At 46.5% G+C, this 16,368-nt stretch overlaps 1 protein-coding gene across 3 annotated transcripts in view; it reads left to right on the plus strand.

Annotated features, from left to right (window-relative positions):
• The window catches only part of LOC138503244 (uromodulin-like), a 282,160-nt gene that overhangs the window by 223,594 nt on the left and 42,198 nt on the right, over positions 1–16,368 (plus strand). For all 3 annotated transcript variants that reach the window (XM_069622836.1, XM_069622838.1, XM_069622837.1), the window contains 2 exons: positions 7,339–7,492; positions 15,870–15,935. In XM_069622836.1, the coding sequence (XP_069478937.1) occupies positions 7,339–7,492; positions 15,870–15,890 (175 nt within the window). In that variant the 3' untranslated portion in view covers positions 15,891–15,935. The remainder of the gene's footprint in view (positions 1–7,338; positions 7,493–15,869; positions 15,936–16,368) is intronic.

A 16,368-nucleotide genomic window follows, 5' to 3' on the forward strand; every position in this document is an offset into this window, starting at 1 on the left:
TCCCCAGCCCCAGTTCTTTTGCCTTCCACGGCTCCAACCCATGCCTACCAGCCCCCTACATCCAAAGCCAACCTTACCCCCACCCCTCTCCGTACCTCTTTTGTTCCGCTGCTGCCACTCAGGGCCAGACTATTTAACATTTGCACAAGTTCTAAAAAGTGAGCAAATGCTTTGATACTATAGAATGGTGCAAACAGGTTTTGTCACAATCCATATTATCTAGAAACATTTGCACTGGGGCAAAAATAAATCATACTGGTTTTTGTACTATGTTTTCTGCATAACATAAAAGGTTATTGCCATGTTACTCATCAAACATAGTAAATAAAACTGTGTATTTCTTTGTTTGCCTGTGTGAATCGTTCTTTTAGATAATACAAATTGGGGCCAAATCTGTTTGCTGCATTCCCAATTATCTAGGCAGTCAAATCGGTGCTAAATGTATTTGCTCCACTTTTGCCCCAGTGCAAAGCTTTGATTATCTGGCCCCTGGTCCTCTGAAACTTGCACAGATGTCCACATGCATTGATGTCTGACAGGCAGCCTATCAGGAATCAGTTTGCAGCAAAAGTGGGCGGAATGCGGCTTTTCCTATTCAGCTCCATCGTTGAACGTCCTAGGTGCCGCATCTAGTGCCTCTTATAATGGTGATGTAATGGTTAATGTACAGAGAGACTGATTGGGACTGATTCTTAAAGTGCTCGTCTAAAAAACTCATGTCCACTTAAAAAACTGTATGAAAGGGGAAGAAGTGACCCACTCATGCAAAGGGCATCCCCTGGGAATGTTCCAAATTGGCACAAGGCATGCCTCCTTTTTTCCACACGCTTTGTCCTGTCTGTGAATTCGGGATGTGCTTTTAAATGTGCAGAAATGCTTGCTGATTTGCACAGGTGGGGGCCAAACAGGGCATCTGAATGTGGACATCAATGATGCGCTCATTCAGATGCACTTAGTAAACTCTGCACAACTTACTTTGGTGCAGGAACCAGGCTCATTGTTTTTAAGTGAAATTCAGTTTCAAACTGGGCCCTCCACTTGTTTTGAGGAGGTACATCCTGGGGACTTTTCTAGATTCCATAGGTAACAAGTTGATATGGCCGAGGGTAAGGTGATGCGAAACAAATGAGCCTATTATGCAGGCACATGATGGCGGCAACACCCTCCGCCATATTGGACTTGGTTTCTTTCTCACTATACACCGCAACTAAAATATTCAACGTCATCTCCATTTATAGGATTTTAATGTTTCTAGGAGTGTTTAAATACTCTGTCCTTTTGAGGAATGCTGGCGAAATTCAAATAATTATTAGAAACCTTATATTACATCAATATGTTAATGTTCCCATTTGCAATCAGTGCAATCATTTTGATTTGTTTTTATCTACTCTGTTGGCCTACTTCTAAACAATCAGACCTTTTGATACTGACACATCTGACCATGTAGTCCTTCATTTTATGACCATAGCTTCTATGAGTCTGTAGATTGGCCACCTTAAATTTCTAAAAACCACAAAACATGACTTCTCTCCCCTGCCCATGTCTCAGATTCAGGGCACATGTATTCTTGCCGGCAATACAGTTGAGATGCATGCCACTGACCCTGCAAAGAAACAAAGAAGTTAGGTGGCTCTCTGATATAACCAGTGTCTTCATCAAAATCAATGGCAGTTGCGTAGATTGGAGAAGTGCAGCAGTGGCAGTGAACAGAGGGTTCCCAGAATGAACAGGGAGTGGTCAAAATGACCTCATAAACCAATAATTGTGGATGTGGAGGCTGAATAATCTTGTTGCATCTCTTATATAACTATTACCCAATCTAAAACCCCATTCCAGGTAGTTAACTATTGTGCCAATCCCGCATATCTCTGTAAGACATTTATTCAGTGAATAAATATTCCACTATAAATTGCTTCTTTAAGGAATGACACTTGGCTCTAGCTGTGCCATTGCTGTTGGCTGTAGTAGGTGTTGTGCTCTGCAGTTCGTCCCTCCCGCCCTTACCTCTAGACCCCTCTCCTCTCCATACTATCACCTATCCTATCCCTCTGATGAAGTCTGAAAGGATAAAATTCAAGAAGGATCTCCTGGTCTCCAATCCAGGCCTACCCATCACCGACACCTATGTCAACACTTCTTCCAGGCAGACTATCACAGACATTCTCGTTGTTGTTCCTTCGCCAGACCTATGGATTCCCCTTATGGTTTCTGTGCTCTCCCCTTTCTCTTCCTCTCCCATTAATGGTGGCACCCGCTGGGAGGTGCTCCTGGCATCCTTCCTCTTCTCTAGGGTCATTGTTAATGTGTACCAAAATGGCACCATCATCATCCAGGGCTCTCAGCCCAACCTCCTCCTTCTTAATAGGCATATTTTATCTCTCATCAACTTCCTCCCCTCTCCTGCCTTTCCTCTTTCTGCTACCCCTCTGGCCCCTCTGCCACCTCCGATGGGTGTACCACACTCCTGTAACCCTGCTCGGAAAACCTTCAAAAGTGGCAACCTGCTCCACTTAGCTATCCTCAACTCCTGCTCTGCAGTAAAATACTCCTCTGACATCTGTCTCCTCCTTGATGACCTCGACCTAGACGTCCTCACTGAACCGAGATGTGGATCACTGCTAGCTCTGTCATGGGTTTTGAAACTCTCCTTCCTGCGGGCTACAAGATCCTCTCTAAGCCCAGGCTAAACGAGCCAGGGGGTGGAGTTGTTCTGATGTTACCGAAGTGGGTCTCTGCTACTATCATACCCACTCAGGCGTTCTCCTCTTTCGAATGCCTTGTCTGCAGGCTTGGTGTGTCTCCTGGCCTCTCTCTGACTCTGGCCACCATCCACAGGCCCTCTGGCCAGGTCTCCCACTTCCTCTCTGAATGGGCTGACCTCACCTCTTCTCTCCTTGACTCCTCTTCTAAGCTTCTCCTTCTTGGAGACTTAATTATTCACCTTGACTCCCTGTTGCAGCCTCTGGGTTCTTCCTCAACCTCTGTGACTCTCTTTCCCTTTCCATTCTTACCTCTGGTGCGATGCTCTCAGCTGGGCACACCTTGAATGCTCTCATCTCTCATTTCTTCAGTCATCCCCATCTCCAACCCTCTTATTACTTCTCTCTCCTGGTCGGATAATGCTCTCTTTTCCTCTCACCTGGACCTCCTGGGTCCCCTGACTAAGCCCCCCCCCCCGCACTGCCAGCCTCCTTCTCCGCCATTGGACCTATGAACCAAGTGTAATTTGCCGCTTTTGCCACCACATTCACTCCCCCTCCTACTCCTACCTCTGACTCTCACTCTGACACAGCCCTTACTAACCTTCAACTCTCCATCTCCAAATCTCTGGACATCCTTGCCCCTGTCAAGACAATCTACATGAAACCTGCCTCCAAGTGCAGTTCCTGGTATGATTCCGACCTAGCCGCTCTGAAATGCAAGTGCAAAGAGGCTGAACGGAAGTGGCAGGACTCAAGCACATCCCCTGAAAACTGGCCTGCCCCCTGCTCCAAAGGCCATACAGACTGTCCCTCTGCTCAAAGAAGAGGGCCTATATCCAAGCCTGCATCTCTGCTGGCCACTATCAACATGGCTGAACTTTTCAGAATCTGCAAGGAACTCACCAACTGTACTGCAGTCTCCACTTCTCCTCTGCCTTCCCTTGCACTCTGCACTTCTCTGGCCTCTCACTTCATTTTTAAAACTCAGGACATCGTGAACTCACTCTCCTCTACTACTCACCCCTCTCCCACTCTCAGGCTTCCCTTGGTCACCTCCCGTCCTACTCTCCTATTTTTCTCCCATAACACCTGATGAGGTGCAACCCCTCAGAGGCATTCTGCCTTTCCTCACCTTCCCCCAGAAACTCAATGTCTCCAGAGCTCTGGTGCTCTCCATGGCTGGACTACTTCCCTTCGCCCCTTCACCTAATCCAGAATCGGACTGTGAGACTATTCTTGGCCTCAAGCCCAGGGACTGCATCTCTCTGCTCTAAAATCTCTGCACTGGCTCCGGGTTGCTGCGTGGATCAAGTTCAAGACCCTCTGCATCATCCACAAGGCATTCTGGGGCCTGGGACCCCTTAACATCCAACTCTCTCTCCCTAAATACCTCCCTGCAGGAGCCCTCCGGTCATCTACCTCTAACTCTCTGCAGATCAGATGCTTTTCAAATCAGAGAGAGGGGGGGCAGATCCCTCTCCTCTACCGGTGCCTACCCCTGGAATGGCCTCCCTGTCCCTCTCAGACTTGCCAGATCTCCTTAAGTTCTGGAAGCTTCTCAAGACCTCCCTTTTCTCTTCTTCTTTCCCTCTCCCCCTCCCCAGCTAATGTCCCTGTCTGCCCCTTGACTGGCTGCCTGGTTCCTTCAGAGTCTTCAGGGCACAAGGCCCCCCATCCCAGTCTTCCCCTGCACTTAGTCTCCGCGGACTCCCCCCCTCATCCTGTATTTGCCCTTCCAGGCTCCTCCCTCTGCACTTGCCTGGCTGGCCCTGAACCCTTGTAGCCCCCCAACCCCTTACCTCGCACTTAGCTCATGGACCTTCCTTCCCCTGCACTCTGTGCTTTCCCCTGGCTCTGCCACCTGGCCTCCCCTGGCATGTGCTTTTCTCACGAGCCCTTTCACCCTGACCGGCACTTCCCCCTTCTCCCCACTGCACTTCTCTTTACTGCACTTGCATGATCCAAATGTCGCAAGGCCTAGTAGGATCGTTTTTGTTTTGTCCTCCCTGTTTCCCCACCCTCTTGTTTTGTTGCCTCTCAAAACACATTGTGTATAGGCACATTATAAATACCCAATAAATAAAATGAATAAATAATGAGAACATTTCCATAACCTAGCACAAATTGGCAAAATAAAAAAAAACACCTAATGATGTTCCTTAGTTTAATCTATGGGGTGTTCCCCAAGGGAAAGATTTTCAAACTGGGGCATAAAATTGTCTCAGGCACAAACGAAAAAGCAGCCACAGTTGCAAATGGGAATTCATTCCTTTTGTGACTCTGTTTGAATAGTACCCAAGGTGGAGTTTTTTTATACAATGTGATGTAAATTGTACATTTTAAAGAATATTTCTTCAGCAACACTGGTCAAAACTATTAGCCGCATAGTGAAGTAACTCATCAAACTGGCCCACATCGGCCAAAGAAATGCTGCACTCTGCCCAAAAAACTGGCCCACAGAAGCATTTTGTGTTTTTGGTTCGGCCCTGGGCCTATCGCCCTATAAGCCGGTCCGAGTCTGCCTGCCGCTGTGTCAGAACTCACTGCTTTTGTTGCTTCCCTGAAATCCACAGCTTTTGCTGGGGATATGGTTCCCTCCTGGTTTCTAAAGCATCTACTTCCAGGGCGCTTTACTTCTGTCTCGGGTGTAAATCTTTACCAGGGATCCTTTCCAGATTAACTAAAATGGGGAATCATTGCAGCTCCATTAAAAATGGAATAGACATAATGAAGACTGTGGCACTAAATTAAGTGAGGATGATGAGCCAAAAAACGCCAATTTCGTGGTACTCGTTAAGTTCCAAACTTTTCCCGCACAGTTGATCTTTATTGGTTCAAGTCATCTGAGTTTTCAAGATGTGTTTGTTTCCTCCTCGTTGTGATGGAGCTACCTGTTCAATCCCACAGAATGTTAAATAATAATAATAATAATTACTATTATTATTATTAATATTATTATCATTATTCATTTTCAGGTTTCTCCTTGGTACAATTTATAAGGCAACCAGTGGGCATTGGATTGGGTTTGTCCTGATGTGTGCCCTAATTCGTTCCAGGACCTGATTTTTGTGAGCTCTGATGGTATCCCCACAAAGGAGCTTTTGATTTCCTTCTTAATTAAATAATGGAGAGCTTTACATTTACAATTTTGTGTAAACTTGTCCCCACCAATGTAATTTTCCTCATTTGCACAGCTGAGTACAAGAGCGGAGCGTAAAAAGGCTGCATACACGCTTGTACACTGCACCTTTCCACTCCACTGTGGAAACTGACTAAACGGTGCCTGACATTGCAGGCAGTGCTTACAATATTAGAAAAAGCAGGCAGACTGCGTAGGAATCCACAGCATTTGTGCCAGCATGAACAGTCATGCTGCCGCAAATGCTGGAGTATGGCGGAGAGGAAGGGGGCAGCATGCAAATGGTAGAAAATGAGCCGCTCCGTTAATAGTTACACGTTCTATTAACGGTAGGGCTCGATGAAAATGAGCCCAGGAACGTGGTTTTTCAGCTGAGAAATCCTTTGATGAAGTGGGCTGTTGCTATATTTCTTTATATGATTTTTTTTTGTGCTTGTGTGCTTTTGTGCTTGTGTGCTCTTGGGGAGCTACCACATTTGCATAATCCAGCTGGGAATGGCAGCATGTAAGCATGTGTTTTTCAAAAATTGGAGGTAAACATTTGCAAAAGTCCTATGTGGATTTCAAACTCCGAATCCCTGGAATACTTCATGGAGGTAACTATGTCAAGGGCCATACTCGTGCATGCAGTAAACGCATTTGACATGGCACCTGTTGTATGATAATGAGAGCCATACAGTGGATCAGGGGTGATCTCTGTGGTGCACAGATATACACGGCTGAGATTAGCCATTATGACCACCATTGCAGAATTGGCATCCTCCCTTGCACTGTTGACCTCAGCAGATTGTGTCCGCTTCTACCAGCCACAATAAAAGAGGGTGCACAATCCATTAACATCATCTCACTCCAGAGGGAGCAGATAGGCGATTCCTTGTGGCATGAGCAGGTTCCCATCCGAGTGCAAGAAGTACATGATCAAGGTGATGCCACCGCTGTCTGCACACCAAACCATTGAGACCATACAAAACGTGAGCAAAGGGTTCCATGTGTTAATATCCCCGCAAAAATATCGCCATACAAAAATATCGCCATATTTTTCCGGCGCTATTAAGGCATGGAACCTGCGGGGGACACCCCCGCAACCCCCTATTTTAAAGGGAGCGGGGGACACCCCCGCAACCCCTGCCCCCAATAACCCCCAAAAATGATCCACAATAAAAAATATCGCCTATGGCTGTTCCCGACAACCAGATACACAGCGATATTTTTGGTGGGGATAATATTACCTGATACCAAGGAAAGGTAGTGTTGCACAGTACTGTGCTTGTTTTTCTCAATACAGATTTTGGATAATTGATTGACGGCACATATTAAGTGTTGGTTGCATTAGAATGCATTATAGGGGGCAACCAGTTGGTAGGGTGCAACCAGGGGCCACCGTCTGTGGAAGAACCTAAAGAAATGCCACTTCAGCCAGGGTGGTAGAAATGTGGCCACCGGCTTCACATTCTAACATGTTCCCCTCCTTTCCTTTTCCTTGTTCCTCCTATGCAGGTGCCCCTCTGCTGACGTGGCTGACTTGGTGGCTGTCATGAATAACGGTAATACCAACGAGGCTCGATTTATGATGAAAGTCTTCAAGTTTCTATGGGCGGACTCTGTCTACCTGTTCACTGATGTCCAGGTCTGCTCTGGATACTGTATACCGGTAAGTGGCAACTGTAAAGGCCAACTGGGCCGCTCTGTCTATCAACATGCATATTATGTGGGTTGCTTGCATATTGATCGTCACCACTGTCAGACTGTTTCACAGTGCTAACACCGACAACAAGGGTAGTAGAGGAAGAAGGGCGAGGGAGTGCTCTGCCAGCCACATATGTGTTGCACGTAACTGAGTACTTAAATGCTAAGGGTGAGTAACTTTGTCCTTTTTGCATAGGAATGCATAATAGCTCACAAAAGGCATTGGTCAGCTCTTCTGTGAATAATCTGAATATTTACCAACTCCCGCCACACTGCTCACCACTCTGCACCGCGGTCTCCTGTCTTTCATGGCGCGGTCTTTATGGAGGGCGCAGTCCTTGCATGCAGCATCTCTGCATCCCTCGTGCACTTGTGGTCACCTGTCCTTCATCTGTTTAGCCAAAAGCTTCTCCCTGAAAATATACCTGGTGCACGTGCCGTCCAACTTCCACTTATTTGTACCCCTACGCAGCGGCACCCATGCCATTTGTCCCAACACACTAATACTTATAAAGTCATTGGCGGGGGTGGGGAACTGATGCTAGAGGGCTGACTGGTTGGCAATGATGCCGGGGAGAAGGAGGGGGATTATGCATAGAATTCTTACTCCACCCAGCCAAGTGGGATACAATAAGGAGTGGCAGGTTCTCGTGCCATTCCTGCTGTTCTGCCTGGTGGTCCTCTGGATCAAAGGCACAAACATCTCCAATGGATGAATTGTGGCCCCCAACAGAGAGGTGACATGCACTTATTATTGGTTGAAATGAGTCCTTATGGACTCCACCAAAAACTGTGGGTTGACAGACGACCCACAGATGTCACCGTCACTTTTGCCAGATGTGCCAATTTGATTGCCATTGTTTGTTTCAATCGAGCTTTTATTGTGACTACTATTTTAGGATATACAGAGATTTAAATAATGATAGAAGATAAAAATGTTAACTTCTAAATCGATGCATACGAGGGATAAGGGAGACGGACTTGCACAGGCCCATCAAGCCGGTTGGGTGTTCTCTGTGTCATCATTTTAGTGTGGGCAGCCTTAATATTTGAGTGTCATATTGTATCATAGTCTGTATCAGTTCTGGTGGTGCATATTCTATGCAGTTTATGAAAATTCAACAAGCCAATTTAAAAGTTAAAGCAGCAGGGGTCAGATTTGGACATGTGTAAAAAAAAAACCAGTTTGGCGCTGCCGGTTGCATATGTGATATTGTGTGTTTATACTTAATTGGCGACTGTTGGGTGGTGAATATGCTCGAGCTAGCGGCTACGCTAATGGAACTCCCAAGTTAATACTGGAGGTTAGTGGGCCCAATTACAGGTAAAAGGAACTCACCTGGCGCAGGTCTGAAAGGAGGGAAGAAAACAAAATCCATCTGTTTAAAAAGAAAATAATTGATCCTGGAGATAAGAGGCAAAAATTTGAAATGAGAAACATTGAGCTGTTTTTGATATAAGCCGTTGATGGACTTCAAGATCAAATCTTATGGGCTAAAAAATACCTTAGTTCAAAGAACATTTCACATAAAATTATTTTACAAAATCAACAAAGTTACATTTCATCAAATCATTAGAAAATTACTTATGTTATTGTTTCATTTCCTTCATAAAATAAAACAATGTATGATATGAATAACCCATCATCAACCCACATGAATTCTTGGACATGCATACAATCCACTCTCTTTCAGCTAATTATTTTAAAATTCCATATTTCCTCGTTTATAACTTAACTAACTGGTTAGCAATGTTTTGCCATAACTTATGCAAAGCAATGTTTAGGTGAGTATTACTGGCCATTAAGCATTTCCTCCAAAATGTTGCCGTTTTCATATCGTACAAATAATGGGAAAATGTTCCTAGATAAAGTATACAGTCAGCTGCCAGCCTTCTACAACATGTCATTACATGTCTGTTCGATTCCAGGACATGTTTAATCTTACATATCCTGCACCATCTTTCTTCAATGGGGATTTCGAATCTAGGGCCCAATACTCCCAGCATGGGCAACTGGTTAAGCCGCATCGTTAATATGCACCTTCTCAGAGCGGGAGCAGGATTCCCAAGATGATGTGTGGTCATCAAATCCTATGAGGGGGGATAAGGGGACCAGTAACGAGGATGCCAATGTAAGACCTAAAAAGACACTGATAATAAATGTGCATGAACCTGAATGCAGCAGGAAAATGTCAAGGGGCGAACAAGGGACGATATGGACTTCACTTTTGAACCACTAGTGGACATATTGACCAAAGACATCTGGATTAACGGATGTGAACTAATGGAGGATTAGCCCAATTACCCTCTAGGGAAAAGGTTAGACATTTTGGAAAGTTTTATGTTTAATACTAGGGTTTATCTAACCAGAATCATTAATACAATAGATTTATGTATGGCAGGCAAGAGGTGGCCAAGATGCATATACAAGAGTGTAGAAAGAGAAAAGTAGAGAGCCTCTCCAGTGAGCTGGAAAAAAACAAAGGAAATCAAGCACTAAAAAAGTTAAGGTAATAGTTCTAACCTATTTATTGATCAACTAATAAAGCATAACCCTCTTTAAATACTGAGAGGAAGCCAAGAGAAAATAAAGCGTGTCCGCCTTCTCTGCTTAACTATTGGGAATAAGCAACACAAGGGCATCCCGATTATAGATTTGACCAAAGTAGATGGGAACGTACAATTTAAGAGTAGGGAAAGGGTAAGCAGGAAAAAAGATGATCTGGAGACATTGTCGCCCAATAGTTTTAGGTTATATCTCCCTCCACAGGTTTTAGAAAATTTCCCTCTAGTAAGGGTATCTCAAATTGAAGAGACCATTGACCTGATATGGAAATCACTAGACTGGGTCAATCAACGTTGCTTTACAAATCTTCAACCCAGAGTGTGTTGCATTGACTTTTATTTGTATAGCTATTGTTACTATGATCCTTAAAAGGATAACATTTGACGTTCAGGATTCCTCTTTCAATCTACTGCCCTTGTTTTTTTTCTTTAGACCTGTTTTTGAGAATACATTGAGATACAAACACATTCAGGAATACACACTCGCACACCCAGCAACATCATTGTCAAACACATAAATACTCCACAATACAAACACACACAAGATACATAGATACACAGCCACAGATGCACTTTGTGGAGAATCCTGTGGCCATGGGAGGGCAGATGCTTCCTGATCCCAATCCTGGGTGTGGTGTACTGAGGGAGGAACACCTGGGTGGGGACATGGCTCAAGGCGGTGCAGAGATTTTGCAGGGTGAGATACAGCATTTATCCTTGAAGAGAATACTCTTACCACAGACTTGGAGGAGGAATTGACTTATTGCTATTTTGATATGTCTCCGCCTCCCACTAACGATGGAAAGGTACATTCTAAAGAAGTGAATCAATATAGTGTTGAAACCAAAGAACACATCTTTTATACCCATAAATTCCATATCCTCCACAATGTCAAAGGTATACCCAAAACAAAATGTGATTTTTCCTGTCCCATCTGTCTCTAAAAAGGTTAAACCCTATAACTCCTCTTTCAATAACAGCAAGGGAGGACAAATCATCTGTTAGCCCTTTAAATAAGTAGGAAAAATGAATTTCTCTTAAGAGGACTACATGTCCCAGAATCCTCTGGGGACTGTGATGAAGAAGAGGGTTGAAGAGGCACGCAGGAGCCAAGGACAGGCGGGCCTAATAGGTTTATGCGAGGTCAGGCAATTAGGTTTAAGGGCCTGTACCTGAAGCCAATTAACCCACCTGAGGGGCAGAAAAGGCTGCAGCAGGAGGGAGCAGTAGAAAGAAGCTGGAGCAGGAGCTGGAAGGTCAACAGAAGTAGTAGCAGAAGAAGCAGAGCATGAGGCTGGCAGTTCGCTAGGAAGTGTGACCACAGGCTCTGAGTTGGTGCTGTGCTCACAAACCCTGTTTGGCTGTAGCAGCATTGGAAGAGACTGGAAGAAACAGGCAGTCTGTCTAGGGGAACCTTATTGCTGTGAATGCAGAGCTGAAGCAATCCATCCCCCTAAGGTCCGGGTACAGAAGCAAGCTGAGGGAAGCTGGAGAAAGGATGATGCTCCATTAACAAGGCCATATTGGAGACAACGAGGGGTGTGGTTGTCAAGAGTGCCTGTAGCAGTAGCAGCAGAGGAAATGAAGTCGGAAGTAGAAGCAGCCCACATCTGCTGTGATTGTGGAGTCGGTACTCCAAATCTTCAGGAATACCTTACGGGTAACTGTAGCCAGCTTAATTTATGCTTGCATAAACATAAAAGTGAGTGAAAGTTTTTCGCAGAAATGGGAAGTCATTTTAATCGGGAATTGTAGCAGCACGCGCTTATATCATTGAAGCTAAAGTAATCTCGTGTAGAGAAAGCCTCTCTTTTCCCTATTGTTAACTGTAAACTGCTGCCAAACGGTCCTATGCCTCCTAATAAGAGGAGAACGTCGCCCGTAAACCTAATGAAGCAGAAGCTGGCTTTCCCACCATGTTACAAATACATTTACAGCCTGATTCATGGAATTATTTGCTTGAAAAACACAGATTTGCGTGCCTTTCTGACCGAAAATTACTGTTTGAAGTATAGGGATTTTCGGGCAGAAAGGCGCGCAAATCTGCGTTTTTCACGCAATTAATTCCATGAATCAGGCTGTTAATATCAAAAGAGGTTGCGCACCTGAAACTGTGTTTGCCAATGTCTTTTGAAGTATAACGTTGACCGAAAAGAGGGAACGCACATCTTTGAAGTGGCAGTTCATTATTAAAAGAAAATCGCATGTACCTAATTTAATTTCTAGAAAGAAAGTAACTTCTTGTAACACACTGAACCCTTACGGAGCAGAAGTTCATACATGCTGCTCTAACTGTAAAGCTTAGCACTTTGAATTAGAATGGTTATTTTGCATCATTTGCACTAAATGTGCAGATTCATGGAATTAATGTGCGCCGAAAATTCCGGCGCAGAGGTGCCAAAACATGCGATTCGCAGTAAAAGTGCGAAATTCGCAGTGCAACTGCAAAAATCGCAGGGAAACCAGCGCACATCGATTCATGGAAGTCCGTGTGCGAGAAAAAAGTTGGATGTGTGCTGAAAAAGTGCGGGGCGCACGCCGGCGCACAGGTCATCCAACGGCGTGCGCCACGGCCACTGCGAAATCGCACATAGCGCGGCGCACATCACAAAAGTAGGCGGAACACGGGGCGTAACATTCGGAATGGGGAACAACGCGTGAAAATATGGGCGTCACGGGGGAAGTATAGGAGGCAAGTGCGCGGAACGCACACAGGCTCGCCTACAACTCGTATTCATGGAATCGAATAGGGCAAACGAGCGCACGGTGAAAGACGCGCACAGGGCCAAACAAGTACGCCACAAGAAAGCAGGCGGTAGCGTCCCTTCGCCTGAAATAAATGTGCGCCAAAATGTGCGCTAACAAAAAGCAAGCATATACAGCTATGAAGAATGGTTCATACAGTGGCCCTCTAGGACAAATGAGGTGCAAAGGGGTACCGACAAACACGAACACCAACTGTGTGAAAAATAGCGTGTGCGTGTATTACGGGGTTCGCGGGAAGTTCCACACGCGATTGGCCTGGGCACGTGTATTCCGGGGTGCGCGTGAAGTTTCCCACGCGAATTAGCAGGGTACGTGTATTTCAGTGTGCGCGTGAAGTTTCACACGCAATTTCAGCAGAGTACGTGTACTCCGGGTGCGTGGCAAATTCCACATGCGAATCCAGCAGCCTACGTGTATTTCGGGGTTGCCGGGGAGTCCCACATGTGAATTGGCCATGTGGGTCCTCCCAGCTGTTCCCTCTACACCCTCCACGGCCCCTGCAGGCGGCCCACACCACAGGGGACTACCCTGCACCCCTGCACATGTCCCGCAGGCAGCCCATCCACCATGGCCATGCCCCGCAGCCAACCCACATGTCACCTTGCACTACTGCCCACCAAAGCATGTCTCCCAGCACCCCCAACCCCCAGCATCCAGGGGCACCCTCCACCAGGCCCCCACTCCTGTCTCCCTGCACCCCCACTCCCCTGCATCCAGGGGCACCCTCCAACAGGCCCCCACTCCTATCCCCCTGCACCCCCACCCCCCTGCATCCAGGGGCAACCTCCACCAGGCCCCCACTCCTGTCCCCCTGCACCCCCACCCCCCACCAGTCAGGGGCACCCTCCACCAGGCCCCCACTCCTGTCCCCCGCACCCCCAACCCCCTGCATCCAGGGGCATCCTCCACCAGGCCCCCACCCCTGTCTCCCAGCACCTCCACCCCCCAGCCATGCTATTTGCCTGGGTACCTGTATTCCAGCGGTGCGCGGGTAGTCTCACATGCGATACCATCAGGGTACGTGTATTATGGGTCCGCGTGAACTTCCACACGCGATACCAGCAGGGTACATGTATTACGGGGTTCGCGGGAAGTTCCACACGTGATTGCCCTGGGTCCGTGTATTTCGGGGTGCGCGGGAAGTTTCACACGCGAATTAGCAGGGTACGTGTATTTCGGTGTGCGCGTGAAGTTCCACACACAATTTCAGCAGGGTACGTGTACTCCGGGTGAGCGGCAAATTCCACACACGAATCCAGCAGCCTTCGTGTATTTCGGGGGTGCTGGGGAGTCCCACACGTGAATTGGCCGTGTGGGTCCTCCCAGCTGTTCCCTCTACACCCTCCACAGCCCCTGCAGGCGGCCCACACCACAGGGGACTACCCTGCACCCATGCACATGTCCCGCAGGCAGCCCATCCACCATGGCCATGCCCCCCAGCCAACCCACATGTCACCTTGCACTACTGCCCACCAACGCATGTCTCCCAGCACCCCCAGCATCCAGGGGCAGCCTCCGCCAGGCCCCCACTCATGTCAAACTCATGTCTCCCTGCACCCCCACCCCCCAGCACTGTGGGACACCCTCCACCAGGCCCCCACTCCTGTCCCCCTGCACCCCCACCCCCCTGCATCCAACTAAACTTCCCGCGCACTCCGAAAAACACGTACACAGGACATTCGCATGTGGAACTTCCCGCGCACCCCTGAAATACACGTACCCTGATGGAATCGCGTGTGAAACTTCCCGCGCACCCCTGAAATACACGTACCCTGCTGAATTCGCGTGTGAAACTTCCCGCACACCCCTGAAATACACGTACCCTGCTTGGCGTTTGCTGTTTGGCAGCCCTGTGAACTGGTCCAGCGTTAGCGCAGACATTTGCGATGAATTGGGGATTTTGATGGCTTTTCCTTGCGCAAGGGCGTTCTTGGGGGCGTAACTGGCGCTGCTGCAGGGTCGCTGCGCCACTCTGCGCCACGGCTGGTTTTGGAGGCTAAAATCCATGAATACGCTGTGCGATGAAATGGATTTTATCGCACGCGGCTGGCGCAGTGTATCGCACAAGGACACTGTGCGCCAGCCGCGCGCGCCACTTTTGTGCGAAATTCTATGAATTAAAATATGAACCTGCATTTTGCGCAAAGTAAGCAGGAAAATAGGCATATTGCATCCTTTTGTTCATCTGTTCGAATATCAATTAGAAAGTGAATTATATCTGATAGTACATTTTACATTTAGCCCCACCGCACGTAGTTTAGCACTGCAGTTATCTTAGATTTTAACCTAGAACACCACCACATAGATTGTGGGGGTTTTAAAACGTCCTTGATGCTTTGTCATTCTTTCAACAATGCGCTTTTTCAAAAATAAGACCGAAATGGAATTTATGAAATGGCGAAATGTTTGCAAAAGATTAGCAAATGTATGACTTGTAACAAGGAAGTTTGTGTCTTGTATCTTGTGGGCTTTTTGTTTTTCAAAAAACTGTTGTTTTTAACATCGTTAATGACTAAATGCCGGATAAAGGTTTGATGATGATGGCAAATGTTTGTTGTGCAGAGTGCTGTTTCCTGTTCAGGAATCATTCTGAGGTCTCTGCTGTCCTCAATTAGCTGATGATTTAGAGATGTTCTGCCCATTAGTGTTGACTGATTGACTGTCTATTCTGCCCTTAGTTGGCACCTGATGATTGGTAGATCGATCAGTGTGCGGCTCCATTGATCGATGAGTGATAGACTTGCTCTGCCCTGCATTGATGACTCTTTGATTGGCGTCTTATCCTCTATTTAGAACTGAAAACTGATTGATCAATGTTAGGCATGGTCCTCTGCTGGATTACTGGCTTGCATATGTTGGCAGTCATTGATGGCTCATTTAAAGACTAGGGATGTCCGCTACTATTAACTGTTTGACTGGCGTGCTGTCTTCCCATGAAAACTGGCTGATAGACGCGTGCTCATCTGCATTGCAGATTCTCTGATTGTTTGACCAACTCTTTTGATTTGCAGGTGTGCAGTGGAGAGGCCTAGTTGACGGCAGCAAATGTCATTGGAGAGCCAGACCTTTCTCTGAAGGTTCGTCATCTCCTTTTTTATCTTTTCATCTGCAAACATGACATTATATCTCAAACAATTGACCCCAGACTTGTGTTAAATATGTCATGCTTTGTAACAATTCATTTATAATATACTTTTAAGGGAAATGTGTTTTACACCAGGTAGGCTACTGTAAAGAGAAACTAGCCTTAGAGGCCTAAAATTGTGGTTCAATATGTAACCTTCATACAAAGTGTTAATCAAAAGTGTAATTCCCAAAGGCTTTTTAATATGGGCTATATTGGCGAAAAAAAAGCATAATTTTGAAATGAAATCCAGGAGGGCACCAACGTCCCAGGAGTGGTTAAGAGAAATGACATGTGTGAGTGAACTGCAGGAGGGATATACCTGAATGATCAATATGTTGAGTAGACCCAAAGACATACAGGGCCCATTTAAGGAATACCGTACC

The sequence above is a fragment of the Ambystoma mexicanum genome, chromosome 11 (genome assembly GCF_040938575.1).
Source record: "Ambystoma mexicanum isolate Mex_15411 chromosome 11, UKY_AmexF1_1, whole genome shotgun sequence".
Taxonomy (NCBI): Eukaryota; Metazoa; Chordata; class Amphibia; order Caudata; family Ambystomatidae; genus Ambystoma; species Ambystoma mexicanum.